Source organism: Periplaneta americana, chromosome 1 (assembly GCF_040183065.1).
Source record: "Periplaneta americana isolate PAMFEO1 chromosome 1, P.americana_PAMFEO1_priV1, whole genome shotgun sequence".
Lineage (NCBI taxonomy): Eukaryota > Metazoa > Arthropoda > Insecta > Blattodea > Blattidae > Periplaneta > Periplaneta americana.
Genome location: NC_091117.1, coordinates 65,205,001 through 65,226,003, shown reverse-complemented (window position 1 = coordinate 65,226,003; position 21,003 = coordinate 65,205,001). Strand labels below are relative to the sequence as shown.

At 33.7% G+C, this 21,003-nt stretch overlaps 1 protein-coding gene across 2 annotated transcripts in view; it reads left to right on the top strand.

Moving 5' to 3' along the window:
• The first annotated feature begins 595 nt into the window (after window positions 1-595).
• IA-2 (tyrosine phosphatase IA-2) overlaps window positions 596-21,003 on the top strand; it is an 842,823-nt gene continuing 822,415 nt past the window's right edge. For both annotated transcript variants that reach the window (XM_069821417.1, XM_069821408.1), the window contains exon 1: window positions 596-1,366. In XM_069821417.1, coding sequence (XP_069677518.1) covers window positions 1,276-1,366 — 91 coding nt within the window. In that variant the 5' untranslated portion in view covers window positions 596-1,275. The remainder of the gene's footprint in view (window positions 1,367-21,003) is intronic.

Genomic DNA, 21,003 nt, shown 5'->3' with positions numbered 1-21,003 from the left:
CAATTGCTTCTCCTGAAAAATGTATTCCAAATGACATCCATCATTCTTGCAGTGGACTCTTCATATGGATATTTTGAAAGGTAAGGGGTCCGTGGTTTGATTTTTGAAAAACATGGGGTCCAGTTTTTAGCTAGTGGGGATCCACAACGTTCGGTGGTAAGCGACGCTCTGATATTTCCTTTTATACTCTTCAAAACTTCATAACGTTATATTGTGTGATATACTGTATGCGGAATAACAAATATAATTCCTGTTCATATTTTGTTGATATTGAGTTATTTTATTCACAGTCATTTTAATTTTTGTGAACATACAAATTGAATTCGAAACAAGCTGACAATTCACAGATGTGCAGTCTGCTTTATTATTTAATGCTACTGTTTTATACTCTATAAATATACTATAAAAAAGCAGAACGAAAGACCTTTATAAGTATTATCAAAGTCGCCTCCCTCAGGTCAAAATACCGCACACCTTTATCATTTGCGGTGGCCCTCGAGAAGGGGAGAGAAGTGGTACAGTTGACGCTATGACGTCAAAACCAAGAGCGAGTCGCCGGAATATGCGCGTGGCGCCATCTTCGTTCAAGATTCGCCAACTAGGCGGTGCGGTTGACAGTTAAATTTCTCTCGGTTTTGAGCTGTGAAGGGAAATAGAACGCCGCCTGCTTGTTTTTGTCGCTGCCGATAAGGAACACCTGTGTGAATACAGATATCACTATTTATTGTGACTGTAGGTGGAGTGTTCAGTGCCGAGCTCTGTCTCAGTGAGTTTCGCACCGGCCTTGCAAACGGTTGTGTGCTAGATGTCAGTGGTCGGTAACGGCAGGAAAATCGATTTCGAATCCTACACACTTATACACACATACATTTACGAACCCCTCCCTCACCCTGTATCTACCCCTCCTTCTCTGTACGTACCATTCGCGCAGCAAACAGCTGGTGGACTCAAATCTACACAATTTATCCCCTTTCACTCGTGAATTTCTCACTTTTAAGTTTGGTTTACATGTGAGAACAGTTTGTTATTAGACAGTTCAGAGCTTAGTCTCTCTTTCGCGCTATTATTTGCGCTGTTTGGCGCTCGTAGCACCCTTAACCTCTTATCCTGACTGTAATTTCACAAGTTTCAAAATCGCCATGCGTTGGTGATTGCTTTAGAACTGCCACATGACAGTGTGGAAGCAGTGATGGCTTTCAACAAACAGTAAAGTATAACGCATCTGCGTTCGTCGTTTCAGACACCTGAAATTTAACTTCATCCCGTGAACCAGCGATGTACGGGATGTGGGATCCTGCCTCGAGATGGATCAGTGTTATCATCAGTTTGTGGCTCTTCGTTGGATGTCAAGGAAACGGAAATATTGGTGAGTACCTTCGTTGTTTATCCTTACATTTATAAATGTCTCTCTTCCGGAATTTAATGCGACAAAGGTGAATAACATATTATTATAATCTCTGGCCTCCCGTAGTTGGAATTGAGTTGATATACATTTAAATTGGAGGAAAATAAGACGTATATTACGTCAGCATTATCTGCAACAACGAAAGCAAATTATTGAAAATTAAGTGAAATATATTTGAAACTGAAATTTTCAACTGTCGGAACGTACTTAAATGGTACAGATAGGTTTTCTATTCTGTACTGTGGTGTGTCAGACTAAATGTGATAATGGGGCTAATTTATTGAATATCATTAGCTCTCAATTTATTGTGATCTTTGTGAAGATTTCAGGTACAAAACGCAATGAATTCACGTACGTCCCTTTCGTTTTCTCTTCCTTGCTGTTAGATTTCAAAACCTTTTTTAAAATAATGGAAATTCCTTTGACAATTCATGCACTATAAAGAGTATAGTTTTGAATCAATTTCATTCTGTAAGTTTTAATTTTACTTAGAAGTTAGTTTGATTTCGGAGTTCAGTTCGCATTTATAATTTATTTTTAAAGCTTACAATAGATTTATTACGTTATTATTATATTTAACGATGAAAGACTGTGATTGACAATTACGTAAACTTTATTTGGAACTATAAATTTTGAACTGTCGAAGCACACTTAAATGATAAGCATCGGTCTACTACAAGGTTTTATATTTTGTACTATGATGGTTCTGGTTCTGTAATACAATTCATTTAATATGATTTGTTATTTATGTTCGGTTAAATTTTATAATAACTATCAATTTATTTTTATCTTTGCTAAGATTTCAGGTATAAAACAAACTGAAGTTACGGATATACTTTTGGCTTTCTGTTCCTCGCTGTAAGATGTAACATTTCCTAAAAATAATGAAATTCACCTACTATGACAATTCATGCACTATGAAGAGTAAGATTTTCAATCGCTTTCAGTTTATTTTATTTTGTAACGTTTAATTTAACTTAAAGTTAGTTTAATTTGACTTAGAAAATAGGTTACATATATAATTTATTGTAAAGCATATTTTATTTAACCCTACGTAAAATTCCATACTAGATTGAAAAGTAGTTAGTTCGCATTTATAATTTATTTCTAAAACTTACATTTTTCGTCCGTCGTTTAAAATGACGTAGGTACTTCTTATTTAGAAAGTAGCAGCGACTCCACTTACAAATGTTCCACATTGTGAGATATCGAGTTACATGAACTAACTAAATCTGTTATCTAGTGAGAATTCATATATTTTATAGAACACGATTTTGAATCGATATAGACCTAAATCACTTTATCTACACTCGTAACGTAATAGCGTCTTATACCATTCATTTTAAGTGAGATAAGCTCATTGCCACACTCGTTTTTCTTACCTCAACCGTTTTTGGAATAAATGATAACATCAAGTATGTTTCAAAATATATTGAAACTAAGTATAACATAATAGTACAACTCAAATAATAATTGCATTAATTTTATCTGGATTTGGTTTTTAAAGCTTATTCTTCAATATCTGAAAGCAAATTTTCAGAATCACTTATCTGAAAACTTACAAATTACAAATTTACAGTAAAAACAAACTTTTGTTTATAGTAATATTGTTGTTGTCAGGATTTTTAGCATCACAATATATTATTTCAACTTCTACGTAGGTAGTTAGCTTATACTTTTTGTTTCTTACACAAAAAATAATAAACTTTATGAAAAAATTAGTAATTTTTTAAACGTCAAATTATATTTGCTTCTTTTTTTAATTTGGACGGATGTAGATAAAATATTGTACAATGCATGTGTGATAACGCACTATTAATACACTTGTGTGGTTACACGACTCGTGTTACGGACTCGTGCAAACTTTTATATGAGTATATTAATAATATTCTTATTCCACTTGTATCAGTTTATTTTTTTTTATTTTAGTGGGTTATTTTACGACGCTTTATCAACAGCTTAAGTTATTTAGCGTCTGAATGAGATGAAGGTGATAATGCCGCTGAAATGAGTCCGGGGTCCAACACCGTAAGTTACCCAGCAATTGCTCATATTGGGTTGAGGGAAAACCTCGGAAAAAAATTCAAACTTGTATCATAAATATTTATTATTTAATTCTTTAAATTTGAACTATACTTAGAACTTAGTTCGCATTTATAATTTATTTGTAAAGCTTATTTTATTTAACCATAATCTAAAATGCCGTCCTCTTTAACTAGAAGGTGTTAATTTCGTAACTACTGATTTAAAATGAGATATGGAACAGCTTCTATCACTTATTTGAAATAATGAATTAAATATATTGCTTGTGGAGAATTTATGTACTTTTGAATCTCTGTCAATAATTTTATTGGGCTTTACATTTAATGCATACTTACAATAATTTACTTGTAAAGTTTAGTACTTTATTTAGGTGTGGCGTGAAATAGCTATGATTGTTTAATTAAAAGTGAGTAATTATATGTACAATGACTTATTATATCCTGTTGGGAACCATTGATTTTCTCTAAGCACTCTTCCATTTACAAATATTTAATAACCGTAGTTCGTTCATGAGTTATAAAACGATGTAAAGTACACCAATATTCAGAGGTATTGGTGAACCCAGGCATGCTTTTGTTTGCTGTCTATTTGCTGATGAGATCCATAAATTAAATTAGTTATTTTATTTATATGAACCCAATTTCAGCTTTGCTAATGTAATTTTAATATCCACGTTAGTAAATATTAAAAGAGAAATTTAGAATTGGACAATTTCGATTAACTAAACAGCTAAAAACAAGATCTTTCCACTATTTGAAGTTAAAACGGAGTTTTAATCACGTATGCAGCGTGATTATAATTCACCATTTTAATTCGAATGTACAACGCGGTTACGTTTGAATCTTTTATTTCTTTGAATTCATTAATATAAATACGGCCACTTTCTAATTAAAGTTTGAGATTATTACTGGCGTTACAAATTTCCCGTGGAAGCGGATAAATAATGTACTTTCTTAGTGAACTTGACTTATAGTAAAGTTTAATAAAGTTTTTATTGATCTTTTAAAAGAAGTGTATACGTTAATAAGTAATATAACAGAACGAATATACACACAAAGTACCTTATTCTGTCATTCTATCTGAAATTAAAAATATACTTACTCACATTATACTTTAAAATTATAAAACTTTCTATTCTTCCAATAAGATATGTTAACAACAATTTTAGTTGTTAAATTGTATCAAATTATTATTACGACTTTATCCAAATTGTTTGGTATTTGGAAAGCCATACTCAAATATTATGTGAAATATTACTACACTAAAGTCGTAAATTAGAAGTACGAAAATAAAACCTTCTATTCTATCTCAATTTAAAAATATATTTACATTCCAGGTACTATAACATTATATATAAAATTTTCAAAACCATTTTGAAGTCCGATAATCTGTGTCTATGGCCTACAGATTTATTGTTTCAATGGTCAGAACTTACAATATGAAATTGTGGTTAAATACACAAATGATATTTGCACATATTAACATTAAACGTTTTCGGCTCTGAAGATGTCTCTTTCGAGTCGAAAACGTTTATCTCTTAATACTGTATGTGCAAATAGCATTTGTGTATTTAACCACAATTGTATATGATAAGTTCTGACGGTTCAAATAATATATTTGTATATTATAAAACCTTCTACTCTCCCAGTAAGACATGTTAACAGAATTTTAATTGTTAGGTTTTATCTAATAAATTATTATTACGACTTTATGTAAATTGTTTTGTATTTGAAAAGGCATACTCAGATATTATTTGAAATATTACTACCTATATTAAAGTCGTAAATTAGAATAAATACGGAAATAAAAGCTTCTTCTAGTATTCAATCTCAATTTAAAAATATATTCACATTCTATTTTAAATTATAAAAATTTGTATTCTTCCAGCGAGACTTGTTTACAGTGCCTCCAAAAAAATTTATAATAAATTCATAGTGGATGCAGATATTATGATAAGGGGTGTGCTGAAAGAAATACTGCAACTGCCTAATGACCTTCCTACAGATATGTTGTATACAGACAAAAAATTCAAGGGATTAGGTTTATTCTGTTCAGCATGGGAATTACACTTACAAAATATAAATGCATGTAAGATATTGCTTAAATCCAATAATTCCTTCCTACATGCTACAAGGAAATTATCCCAGGAAATTACATCCAGTCTCACAGCACTCAATATCACCGAATCAGCAAATATTTTGGACAAGTACGGCACTGTAGATACGCGAAAGGTACGGCAAGTATTAAGAGAAAAAGCGTTTGAGAACTGGAGCCAGAAAAAACATAAAGGCAAAGGCGTGCTCTTATACCAACAATATACCCCGGCCAATAAGTGGATCCGGAATCACAAGGGTCTTTCCTGTAGTGAGTGGAGGGAAGCAATCAAGATGAATGCGAACGTGTCAGCTGTGCGTAGTGTACCTGGCAGGTCTTCGGGCAGTAACCTCTGTCGACGTTGCGACAGGGAGGTTGAAACCCTTGCCCATGTCCTGGGGGCCTGTCCACACGGTGAACTTCTACGAAATACGCAGCATCATACAGTAAGATCGATAATAGCAACTGCCTTAAGGAACAAAGGTTATTCAGTATATGAAGAAGTACACGGCATATCCAGTGAGGGCAGTAATCGAAGAATTGACATAATTGCATTTAAACCTCCCTCTCTTGAAGGTTACATCATAGACCCTACTGCGAGATTCGAATCGCACGAACACCAGCCAGAAGAAGTACACGAGGAAAAAAGGAATATATATGAACCTTCCATCAGTTTTTATAAGGACAAATACCATCTGGAATCCATCGTCATTACGGGACTAATGATAGGAGCCCGTGGGACCATACCCCGGTTCCTAGTCGACTTCTGTAAATCTTTTGGCCTGCATAAAAGTATTTTAAGAGATCTAACAATTGCAGCACTCAAAAGCTCAATAGCTATTTTCAGGCATCATACTTATGGACCATGACTAATTCGCATCTCCTTGACATTACTTCGTTTAACATCATGTGTTTCAATATAATTCAAATTCTTTCTTTTTCACTCTAACAACAATTTATCACTAAGCCTCAAGGCTTTTACTCTATTGTATCATGGTACTCTTTGTCGACGGCAACCTGTAGTGGTTACAGGAAGAAATTAAATTAATTAATTAATTAATTGTTAAATTATACCAAATGAATTATTATTATTATTATTATTATTATTATTATTATTATTATTATTATTATTATTATTATTATTATTATTATTATTTGAAGTAGGCCTATTACTACAGTAAAGTCATAAGTTAGAGAAATAAAGATTACATTTAAAAATCGACTCACTATATCTCTAGGATTGTTTACACATATTTTGATAGAACATTTATTTCAGCTTCGTAATTAAAAAAGTAACCCTTGTACAAGTAGCTGCCTTTAGACTATTTCGAGCAGTGAACATCACGACTTAAATGGTTTGACACACACACGCACGCACACACACACACACAAACTCAGTTTTATAAAGTAAAATCTCTGACTTCCTTAAGTAGCACCAACTGTTGCGGTATAACGTTATCATTTCTGAAAATTCCTATAAGGAACTCCTATTTCGAGAAATATGAAACTGTAAACTGTAACACGCTAATCAAGTTAGCTTGCTCCAGTCACATAAAAAATACTGCAGAATTTTCCTTGTAACGTCATAACTGAGATTCTTTAATTAGGTCCTAACGATTTGAATAAACGTTTGAATTATCTTAAGAGTTCGTGCGAAAGTCGTTGATAATGGATATTAATATTAAGTAATATTTGTTGTCACATAAATGCCAGCGATTTTAATATATCGCTAATGAATATTTTGCCGCCGCCACCACCACCACCACCACCACCACCACCACCACCACCACCACCACCACCACCACCACCACCACCACCACCACCACCACCACCACCATCACCATCACCACCACCACCGTATAAATATTTTAACATAACTAACGTTTTACACATATTATGTCAATTGAAATCAGTGCAATGTAATTAATCATTATGCTATATTAAAAGAAACCTAATGTACTTATACATTAATGTGTACTTGATCTTTTCTGTTTACCACGACTTAGTGATACATTAGTATGGTTCTTAGCTTGGCTAGATTATATTATACGGATATATCATTTTCTTAATATTGAATATGCATTTAGAGTAGTTTAGATTATTTTATAGTCTGACTGATATATAGATAAATGTTACAACGCTGATATGACGTAATTCTACATGACTTGAGTGGGTATCAAACCATGCGCCTGCCGTTGTCATGAAGGATGTAGACGGAGAAAACTGCAAAATGTGTTTAAATAATTCGATTTCTCGTCCTGCAGGTACCGGTACACTAGAAGTTGAATGATATCCACTGGTTTTGAGTGAAATTATCGTTGTTATCGATTTTACAAAGATTTGTATTTTTCGAATGGGGTTAAGTACCGGTACGGTAGTGGGGGGAGGTACAAACATGACGAGGCTACATTGCTGATATATTTTTGGAACACTTAAACACGAAGACGAAGATGTTAACATAATAACAGATAAAGATAAAATCGACGGATTTATAAGGAAACTTGATTTCTGGACGACATCACTTGAGAAAAAGGAATTTGATTCATATCAGTGCATTAAAAATCTCATAGAAAATTTAACTACCTACCTTATGATACAACAAATACTTATACTTTTTACCTTAATGGTTATTTAATTTGTAATTTGTTCGCTAAATCAACTGATGCTCCGGCATGGGCAAAGTATAATAAAATAAACGAAAAGAATAACAAACAGTTAAACCCGTAGAAAAATAAAATGAAAAAATCCGAAGATATTTACATATCTCAAGGATACCATTTCCAAAATTAAATCCTTCGAATAAAATCCAGCTAGGATATTAAACCCTTATATTTAAATAATAGTAGCAGTATAACTGCAGATCTCATTTTAATAATTAAAAAAAATTGTTTTTGTGGACATGCAATTAACTTCACACAATTTTAAATAACAGATTTTTTAGAATTTGTGAAGGAAATGCAAAACAATTAATTATGGCGGTCACAGATGAATATTGAGTCCGTTTTTAGACAGTTGCATTCAACTTGCTGTAATTATAAAATAATATTGAGGAACGACTCATTGGAATATTATGAACTGATGGAATGTTGGAACTTTTTTTTCGCCGTAAAGAATGCAAGCATCCCTCGAGCTTGCAAAAGAAGCTACTATATTTTTTTATAGTATTTACAAATTCTTATTTATGCAAAAAAAAAAAAAAGAAGTTTCTAGTCTATGATTCCCATCAAAACCAAAGGGAGAAATTGAAAATGATAAGTTTGTGAATATAAAGTTCAAATTTAAGAAGCTACTTTCTTAAATGCAGACGCATTTATCGAATTTACTTTATAACTACTGAAATATTAAATTTGTTGTATTCAACGTTGATCATGTTTCTAAGTGCAATATAAATTTATATTAATAAGACGTTTTGGTTTTATTTTGTAAATTATCTCGTAACTCTATTAGCTCTTCGTAATATTCCCCAGGGGTTCGCGACCCCCAATTAGGGAACCACTGACTTTTTTTTTTCTTGTACGGAGGAGGGACACCAAAGCTTTCACTTCAGCCTGAGGCTTATTGTGCTTACCACTCTTATTCTGTGAATGATTGGGTAGCCGAACGGCCACGTTCTTGTACAAGTACACCACGCCGCACCATGAACTTAACCCGGGCTATGGTATGGACGATGATGATATGTGAATTAATGATGGCGAAATGAGACCGAGGTCCAACGCCAAAAGTTACCCAGCAATTCTGCTTCAATTGGTTGAGGAAAAATCCCGGAAGAAAACCCCAATCAGGTAACTTGCCCCAACCAGGATTTGAACCCGGGCCCGCTCGTTTTACTGTCAGACGTGCTAACTATTACTCCGCAGCGGTGGACAACCATTGACTTAGAGAAAGATATGAAATGATCGAGATGGTTGAAGATTGAAATGGGCCAGACGTCCATTGACATTATAAATTCCTTCATATATATAAATGTTAAAGTGTTCATAAGTTTAATTTCTTAATATTTATGCCTTATGATACATATACAGTATACACATATAAATTAATCACTCTAGTTTTAACCTCCATGTATTGATTATGTGACAGTTACAGAATGCTGCGGATGACGGCTATAAATTGCTTAGTTGTTAATGTGAGACAGAAACCTCTTTTTATCTTATTTAAGGTTAGAAATATGTCAATAAAGTACGAGATATTGATTCTTATGAAGGATGTTAGTCGGGATAGTTAATTTGTACAGAATTTAGGCATCGAAATAATAATTCTGAATAGTATATATATATATATATATATATATATATATATATATATATATATATGTATAATAATTTTAGTGCTTTTCTGAATACCTTCTTTTTTGTTAAAACATCGTGTTACTTTAGCAGCAGTCAATATAGACCTGAGTGGTCAAATTTTAACACATATGTTAGTGTTGTATGAAGACCGCACAGAAAATTCATAATCTGAAATGTGGATAATTGAGAGGCCCGGTTCAAAATGTGCTTAATGCAGTTTTTAATAAAATTGAGTTACGTATAGCCAATACCAAATCAGGTATTCCGGGACGTACTCTACTAAATGTAGTAACCGTGGCGTACGCAGAATTTTGTCAACAGCGGGTAATTACTGAAATTGTTTACAATTTGCAATTTTTATATTTAAAATTTTGTGTATTATTATTATTATTATTGTTATTATTATTATTATTATTATTATTATTATTATTATTATTGTTGTTGTTGTTGTTGTTATCAGCTGAGTTTTCGGAGGGAGATGTGAAACTATAGGGGAACAACTTAGTAAACTCCGTTGGTCTGCGCATATGTCGATCTTAGAGTGACACACCTCCTCCTTCCTAATTGTCAGCCAATAGCGGAAGAAGGCGTTACTTACGTAGACTTTCAATGAAGCAAAATATTTTCCCATTTTTTATACTTAATAATAACTCAGAAAGTAGTAGTCAGATTCTAATAAGCGTATTGTTTGCAGATTTTTAAGATGTGGCTCAAACATAACTTAATTGAGGTTTATTTTATAGGCCAACTACTGTAGTGAGAGAAAATATGTTTTTGAAGTAGAAAATCGATCAGCGGTGAACTTTTCTTCTTGAAGAGATAAGTGGGCAGTTGCAGTATATGGAATCGTCTAAATAGATTCTACTTTATGTTGAAAAAAACTCCATATTAATAGAATGAGTCAACAAGATATCATCACTTGTTAAATTTATGTCTGACTTCTCACGGTCCATCAAGTAGCGCGTACATAAACATTATTTACCTTCAAAATCCAACCATGCTTTAAAAATAAGCATTTATTGTTCTGATTGGTTTCATTTTCTTAAAGGGACAGGCTAAAATGTTTAGTCAGTTATCTCAAATCTTTTCATTTGGATTTTTGTAACAGAAATTGGGTCCCCACTTAACGTAAACGAACGATTGTGTCGCCGCCTTTTCGCAGAATATAGAAAAGACAAGTGGAAGAAATATGTTGAGCACCTTAAAAACAAGAACTAATAATATTTATCTAGTGCTAATGTAATATACAGTGAAACTGACAGAATAATTTCGTTAGGAGAATGTTTGACTGATAGCAGTGATGCATCAGATGATTTGTCAGTTATTAGCGACAATGGTTCAGCGCAGCGTTAAGATTAATTAGTAACCTCCCATAACGGAGTTTTCTCATTTGTTAACCTATAGTTCCAGGAAAAACGTTCGCGACAACATCGTCACGCTGCGGCTGCGAAGAAACATTTGCCAATGTGAAATTTTCACTAACCTCGCGAGAATCACAACGCGACTTTTTGATAAGAATTGTAAAATTGAGCTTTGCGGAACGACAGTGTGAAGTTTATATTAAAAATATGAACTCTCAAATACACAAAACGTTGAACGAATGTTTCACAATAAAGTCAGGAGCTAACGAACGGGTGAATACCGCTCCTAAAATGAGTTTAAAATCGACAATGCACAATATTTAACATCTGCACCGCAGAACTGTCAAAACAACAACCTTTTCAATATATTTCACAACAAGCTAAATTTCATATTATGTCAGCTTCATTTTATTACAAGGTCTGTACTAGACGACAAGTCTCCCTATAATAAAGAAAGCATTGTTATAATTCGAACGTGTTGCAGCACAGCACAGGGATTATATTGAAGGAGAGGTAGGAGAACTATATCTTATGTCGATGTAGATTTTGTTACTCTGACAGTGAAAAATTAGAGAAGGGAAATGATTATGGATTAAAAAGACTAAAATCTAAATATGTAATTTTTTCAAGAAGTTCAAAGGGGGAATTCAAAATCGGTACTCTCCTGGTAGTAACTATGTGTATCAAATTATACCATATCCCCACATAAAAAATCGTATAAAAGTAAGACTTCGCTGCAAAACCTGTTTAATGCATGAAGTTAGTAATTGATACTCCGTATCAGAATCTATTTAATGCAACTACATAATAATAAGAATGCCTGTTTTAAGGTCGATGGAACGCACGTGTTTTCCTTAGTAATGTAGCAGCATTTGCAGAGTTCAGGAAGTCTTTCTGCAGTGTTATTAATCGACGATGAAAAATATTTTGCTCTGACTGAAGCAAACATAGTTTACATCAGGGATGTAGAACTGGGCACCTATTGTGGCATACATCACAAGCCGGAATACGTCACTCATCCCTTCCTTTCACTCCACGCGTCATTGACATGTTAGGGTAGAGGGGATTTGTATTCAGAATCTGTGCTACTTGGTTGCGGAACGTCACGGCGACGTCATTCAACGCCGGTGGATTGTGGACGGGAAATCAACGCTTTCTTCATGCTTCCAACCCTCTCTTCCCCAGTTCTGCATCCCTGGTTTACACGAACTCATTTCAAGATTGGGTTTATTTGTTTTTTTAATTTATTTTGTCTATACGTACTCATATCAACATAGGGTTCATTCATTCATTCATTCATTCATTCATTCATGTACAAAACAAAACAAGGAAAAATTTAAGAAACCTATTATTGCATATTTCGATATTATAACAATAGCTAGTACCAGTAAAAATGAACTGTGGCGATCTTTAGGTTAAATAGGCTACATTTAAAACTTTCTTCACATTCGTGTTAAAGATATCATTCTTTCAGGCAAGTTTAATAATAAAAAATATTCGTATATAAAAGTCATTAAATATATAAAGGCGTCAACGTAAATCCCGTGCAATTCGTGTAGCCTTAAAAACGCTTACAGGTCAGAATTACTGATACGGTCCTTTTAGTGTTAAAATCAGTACTGTTTTATGAAAAATATAGGCCTATATATAACAATAATTAACCACATTATGTCTTTAGTAAGATATACTGTTGTAAATTTAATTTTATAGATGCATTATAGAAATTCCGTTTCAATCCTTGCTTAATGTACAATTAAAATATCATTATCTGCTGAACTAACTGAACGAATCTATTGGCAATTTGAACTTACTTACTTACAAATGGCTTTTAAGGAACCCGAAGGTTCATTGCCGCCCTCACATAAGCCCGCCATCGGTCCCTATCCTGTGCAAGATTTATCCAGTCTCTATCATCATACCCCACCTCCCTCAAATCCATTTTAATATTATTGACAATTTGAACTATAATAGAAAAGAATATGTGCTTGCAAATTTATATTAAAAAAGAATTCCATTACTCATGACTCTTGGCTACTGAGATACAGTGGACTCTCCTAAGTTCGACAGAACAGAATTGAAAGTTCAGTCCAATAAGGGTAGTGAGTGTGCCAGGTGAAATGAATATAAATTCTTATTGGTTATCCATCAACGAATACAGTACTGTACTTGCATTTCCTGCTCGCCAGAGACTTGTGTAAGCTCTTCTAGTACCACAATGGGTTTCGACAGTTCCCTTCTCACAAACGGCAAAATTCTAAAATAGAAAAGGAAGAGTTCATTAATTTAAAATAAGTGATTAAATATGGATGTCCTAATCAATAAAATATTCTGTTTTCCTTTAACAAACGTATCACTACAAGACACAAAACCAATTTCCATTCAAATGGCAAACTCATTTCTTAGTGCCCGTATAGGGGCGTGTCTAATTCTCCTACTTAAGCATTCGAACTTGTTTTCTGTCGAACTTAAGAGCTTCCACTGTACTTAATTTTTTCATTTTTCTCAATATCTAAAATTATTATGCATTTAACAGGTTTTGAACGGGACCCTCTCAATTCAATTTGTGAAATGGTGGCACAGCGAAGATACAATGATCTGTATGATAGTTGATATAGTTCAGTTAAGAATTAAGAATTAGCCACGAAATCCCGTGAAGGACAAGGGCCTCCTGACTATGTAGGGTGGCTTGTCAAGCAGTTCCCGGTTAGCCACTCTGGGAATGATGGTCACTTTTGTAATGGTAAATATTTAAAGATAAAAGACACATATTAGGTCAATTATACAGTGTTCATAGATTTGATAAGATACATTAAAGATTATTATATTACAGTTATATGAACACTAATATTAGTGTTCATATAACTGTAATATATAATATTTAACGTATCTTATTGAATGGTAAAGATTTTCGAAACGCTCGCATTCAAAACTGTTTTTAGGTGCTGTAAATCCACGACAGGGTCTCTTTGATTTTCTTTCTCTTTCGAAACATAAGCTTGTCAACCAATCCTCCATAGAGGAAGAAAATTTAATTAAAGCAGTAAAAGTCATTGAAAACTTTTTGAAATAATTCTGCGAGAATTGTTTGATAATGAACATATTGACAGAGTTTAAAAAAATATAGCCATTAAAAGCTTTGAACTGAGTTAAATATTCCCTCATTAAAAATAAAAACTCCTACGATTTCAAATACAATTCATTTACATGTTACTGAAATGCATAAAGCTGCTGTAGTGATTGGGTATTAAGATCAGAGCTTTTGAATTGCTAGCGGTTCTGAAATAGCGTAAATTGACAGCTGGAATTGACAGCTGGGTTTTCAGGAGTGTTTAATTAATTCTATAGTAATTGAAAGCAGTACATGTTTGTATATAAACTATTATTTTTGTGCCATTAAACATTTATAGTTATATATTTAATTTCTAACTTATGTTAGCAGAAATGTTGAAAAAAAAAGATAGGCCTAATCATTTCAGTTAAATTAAAAAGATATATATATATTTTTTTTTTGTTGTATAAATACAGAGACAGTTCTTTTCTCTTTTAACAAGATTATGTGATTTGAAATTCAGGCGTTCTCTGGAACAAGAACTTAACTACAAATATTGAATTTGAGATGCAGAGCGTAAAACATTTTAGATCTGATATAACAGCATTGCCAAAATGACGTACAAATGTTTCTAGAGGGCGCTGTGTTTGTTAGAGAGAAATAATATTTTGTCAGGAGGGAAATTGTTGTCAAGGATTCAATATGTGCTGGAAATGGAAAATCGGCATAACACACGTTAAGTGTTTTTCCAGTGAACGCTTCAATTGTTATTTTATCGTGTAAGTATTATTAAAACCATTTATTAATATAACGCGGAAAAAAAACGTCACTAATAACTTAACCTTGTGTTTTATCAGAAAAGTTTCTGGACGATAGTATATTATGCAACCAGCCTGTAATGCTAGTAATTAAGATGCGGGTATGTTCATGAAACGAGCGTAAACAAGCGCGTACGCCGTATTTATTTATCTTTTGCAGGGCTTGGTATGCAGATTTTAACCTTAAAGCAACAATCATTAAAACATAAGAAATGAACTTCGTTTATTAGAATATTAAAATTAATATGATCAGAATTTTTTATTTTAAATACATGTTGTTGATTATGCAGTTTGTGAAATTTATCTGCTGGGGAATGGCTCCCAGTGAAATGTCTGAAGCTGAGTTGATGTTTATTTGGGTGATTCGAATAATTTCACTTTCAAAAATCACGCCTGCCGTTTTGGATTGGTGCTCTCAAGGTTTGCGGGATGTTGTGCGTACGATATTAATCAATATCGCATGTGCTTTGTTGGAAATCGATAGTTGTAATAACATAATGAATATCAGTACTTTAATGTATATCAGTCACATGTAACGAGCGTATTATAGTATGGTCGAACAAAAAGATATTAACATAAAATTTATGTGGAGAAAAAATAACACTGTTACATTTACATATAAATAAAACAGATAGTTCTTTGAGTTATATTTAGAGTCAGAAATTTACCTCATCCTCAGCACATCCGTTTGAAAAGAAACAATTTGTTTCGGAAAGTCAGTCATATGAAGTATATAAGCTTTCGTAATCGTAAGGTTGGAGTTACATCCTCAATATCAGCTATTATTAAGGGGATTTTTCATTGTTTTTAATGTTGGAGAAACAAATGGTAGCTTTCAGGGTGCAGAGTTGTATTTTTTCATTGCTAGTAATGAATAAAGGATTTAACAAATTTTCGAAGATTGACTCTACCTTCGTTTTGTAGTAAACAAAAACACCGGTTTTTTTTTTTTAGCGAAAAATGAATATAGAACCAATCCTATCCATTGGAATAGGCCTATTCATCTCCATATTTTTGTTCGTTTAAGACGAAGATAGAGCAAATATTCGAAACGTCATGAATTATTTTTATTCCCAAGAATGGATTTTATTTAATATTTTTCTAAAATCCCTGAGAACCACCATCACAACCGCTACAATCACCACCACAGTATTTTATTTTATTCTTTTTCGGCTTCAATTCAAGTATGCATTTTACCCTCTTTGGACTGTGTAGCTCTGTCCTGCCTTTTGCGGTATAGACCTCTCCAGTATTATTGTTATAGTCTCTTATCATGGATTGTTTAAATATACATCCGTTGTGGTCTACATTTTCATAATTGTAATTGCTTGGATATGAAATGGAAGTAGGTAACATCCAGGGCACTGTATGTGAATGAGGAAAACTAAGTTTTTAGGTCATATTTTGATGATATTATTGGGGAAAAATATCTGCAGTTTCTACAAACATGAAATCCAATTGGTTAATGGAATTAGTTCACATTGTAAGCAGATTAGATTCAAATTGGTTATGGAAAAAATCAGGGCGATGAACGTAAATGTTTATAAGTTTGTTGCCAGAAAAATATAATGCAAAGAAATTGTAAATACAGTCAACTCCGGATATAGTGAACCTCTGCGGACTTGCATATTTCGTTCACTATATCCGAGATTCCCTATATCCGAAGTGTCTCTCCCATAACCTTAAATGACAGAAATGAATGAAATTGTGAACAATAAAATAAAATATTTCATTTTTGTGGAATGAATTACACTGTATACTGTTACTCACAGTTGATTTACTTAAACTATGCTGTCGATCCACGTCCGCTTGCGAAATACCACGTTCAATATCACTTATAATATTCGCCTTATCTTACAAAGAAAACACTTTACTTTTCGACATTTTTTTTACAGTACATTCACTGTTGGAACACTAGAAACAGACTGATTAGGTAGAAATGACAGGCGTTGTTATGGTGTGACTGCGTACTCAGCCTTGGAATTTCCCGTGTCACTTAATGAAAACTGGGAGAGGGTTGATGGAGTTTGAAAGTCATCGAAATCTTACCTTCATTTATTTTTGGACATAATGTCCGTCTCCTTTCAATAAAAGAAGGCAATTTTATTTTCCGTTGTTTCGATGCTATCCGTCATATTATAATTATTATTATTATTATTATTATTATTATTATTATTATTAAATATCCGTTCAAAAGAACCCTAATTTACCAAGCGGTATTCTAGGGGTTTAATTTGGTTATACTATACATATATACTACTTATTTTATGTACACAGATAATGGTGAAAAATAGCTCTACAGTCTTTTAAAGATATAGGTTAACAAATCTATAAATTCTCTGTAGCAACAGGGTTTTAATTACTTCACATAGTGGAGTCCTGTACTCGGTGTTACAGTCCAGCAGATGTGTCTTTAGTTGAAATCTCTTTACCTCAATAATGGGGTAGTCAAACAGAAGGTGTTTCACACTGTGAGGTCTTCGCGGCAGGAACAAGTAGAGTCGATGTCTGCTGGTATGTTGAATCTGTCGAAGTAATTTCCAAATTTCCCATATCCAGAAAGAAACTGCGTTGTTATGAAAGTAGGTTTGAAGTGATGGCTTTTGAATCGGTCGTGGATTGTTGGGAAGTAGGTGTCTCTTGTTAGTGATCCTGTTATGCTTGTCGTCCATCTAGTATTCCAGTTTTGATGAGTCTGTTGTCTTACTTGTTTCTTGATATATGATATTGGTTGTAAGTGTAGGTCGGAGTCTCTGCTGGAGGCTGCTGCTTTCGCCAGCTCATCAGCTCTTTCATTTCCTCTTACACCGTTGTGTCCACGGACCCAGGTGAGGCAAATGGCTGTGCGTACTTTTGAAGTAATTCCCTTGCCTACCCAGGGTATATCGCTAATGGGTGACGGTTGTACTTGTCACGATGCAGTGAAGGGCAGCTTGGGAGTCACTAAATATGCGCGCTGTGTTTCTGTTCTTAATGCAACATTTCTTAGCTTCATTAATTGCTAAAAGTTCTGCCTGAAAAACTGTGCAATAAGGAGACAGTTTTATTTTGGTGCAAAATATTTCATTATCACTGTGATAAGCAACAAATGCGCAGCCTACTTGTTCTTCCAGTTGATTAATTTTGTGTCGTGATCCATCTGTATAGCCTATATGTGGTAGTCGTGTGTCGAGGAGCAGGTGAGGAGGAGTTGTCCTTTTGATGGAATGCTTGGGTGTCCCACTGCTATGTGATCCATGCTATCTGTCATAATGGAAATGTTTCTGAGAACAAAAGGCAACCCTTTGACGGTGGAGGATGAGAAATAACAGTACAGTAGTGTGCCTGAGAACAGAATGTCAACCCTTGGACGGTGGAGTGAGGCAAGGTCGTCACGCGTTGCTTGGACTTACAGTACAGCTCATTGTCTAGGAATCACTAATCCTACCTTTGTTCTTAGCCTAAAGGAGTAAGAAACTTAGAATGTTGTTCTCAACACCAACACAAACGATTAGGTTCATTATAGCCGAATGTTCACTATAACCGAGTTCACTATATCCAGAGTTGACTCTATACAAAATTTTAGCACTTTCCTGAAAGAGAGTGGTCTCGTGCTCGTATTTTGTAAAATTATAAAAAATGGAGTAATAGAATAACGAGACAAGGGTTATGGCAAATCTTAAAGGAATTAAAACCATTGATTAATTACAGACGTGGACAAATTATTAGACTAAAACGTTTTCTTGGAAACATAATATAATTCGTCATATCAACTATCAGTATAATTCACAGAGTCTCCATTGCTGTAAATGTGATTGTTTACTTCTTCTGGTATATTTTTCTAATGGTTAAGTATATTTTTTTCTGGCTATGTTGGTACTACTGGTGTTTTAATTATATACTGCAGAAGATATTCTCCCATGGCCTGCAAGAAGACCGGACATGAACGAAATTGAAAATCTGTGATATATACTGAAGAAGAAAGTGAACAAAAAGAGGCTTACAACAAAACATGGACTCATTTAAGCACTGTTTGATATCTGGCTAAATGATGCTGATATTCAAAGAAAGTGTCAAACTTTGGTTTCCAGCATCCCTGACAAAATCAACGTGTTAATAAACAATAAGGAAATGTTCACAAAATATTAGTAACCTCAAGACTCAATTTTCTGTTCATTATATATGTGTAAAATACATTTTTGTTCATTATTTCTCCCGATAAATGCAGCTTCGTTGCACATATAATTAATTTAGTCTAATAATTTGTCCACGTCTGTATAGGCATGTAAAACTTCTTGGACACAGAAAGAGCACTTAAAAATGAACACCAGAGAAAGAGATTAGGCATGGCTTCGCGGAGATTAGAAGAATCTTAAGGTGAATTAGGAACACGAGCGATAACATAGGAAGTGAAATCTGCCCCTTTTACCGTCTGAAAGAAAATGCGATCCACATAGTATTAGTGTGTCCAGAAACAGATCATTTAAGAACATCATGGATGGACAAGAAAATCCTGAAGTTTAATATTAATATAGCTTACAAAGTCTCTGTAGTTCTCTCATTGCAAGTAACTTGAAAGACAAAGTTAGGTTAATTTTATTATAGTGAAGACGAACATCTGAGTTTCAGTGTGATTTGTAAAATGGTATATTATAAATTATCATTAATGGGTTAAGTGTAAACTTTATGTTATTTACTTATTTATTTATTTTATCTGACAGGATTAAGGCCATAGGGTCTTCTCTTCCATCCTAGCAGATAGCACATAGAAATACAAAAAATACGAATAGTGACAAAAATAATAGAAAATGACATTAAGGCCCTATAGAGCATGGGTGTCCAAACGCCTATAGAACCAGTAGATATTGTACGTCAAGCATGCTCTGCTAAGGTCAATAACTTTCCATATAAAATAGGAAAAACGACCTTAAAGAATATGCGCTGCAGGTTGCTTACGCCAGGGGTTACCTCGTACGAGTTACAATTGGACATCCATGCTCTAGAGCACTGGTCGTCAGCACTCGCTGAAATGTGCAATGGGTACGCGGTGCCGTCCCGTGTGCACTGTCGTGCAACAGGCAGAGATAGAGAGCATACCCGCTAGCAGCTACGAGAGCACTATAGTGCACTGCGTTTTCCGCGGGTAAGAGAGGCTAGCCCCAGCGTGCTCTGTGCTGACGACCCCTGCTGTAGAGAGTCAACAGGGTCAAAGAACACAGTAGAGCACTTATTAAGCTAATACAAAAAAAAAAAAGATTGTTAAAATAACAGTAATAGCAATGATGTTAATAATAATAATAATAATAATAATAATAATAATAATAATAATAATAATAATAATAATAACAACAACAATAATAAATAAATAAAATATTATGGGTAAAACTGACAATAGCATAGCTACAAAATTATTGTATGTAATGTGTTAAGCCAAAGTTGTGCAACCTGACAAGTGTTTAACAAGCAATTCCATAAACTAGAATGTGATTCTTTAAATTTGAATTCTCATATTGTCTGTCCGACAGTCTCTGGCATGGTCAGGGAAAGAATTCCAAAGACGTGGAATCGATGTGCTGAAAGATGTTGAGTAGAATGATGTTCTGTGCAGAGGAATTGAGAGAAGGTACAGTACATGTTCCGAGTTCGAAGTAGTGAAAGATAAACAAAACGAGATGCTAGGTAAGAGGGTGCAGAGGTGTGGATGATTTTAAGTAGTAATAAGAGAGAGTTGAAGAGTCCTCTTTCTTTAAGCGGATTCCAAGACAACACTTCTAGTAACGGTGTTACATGATCAAATTTTCTAACGTTACAAACGCAACGAAAACAGATATTGTGAACACGCTGCAATCTGTATTATATTATATTATTTGTTAATGATAAGAATGTGATATTTGTATTTTATAACTTACAGAGGATATTAATATTAGCTCCTAGCTTAGGTATTACACAAGAACATATTAGCTTT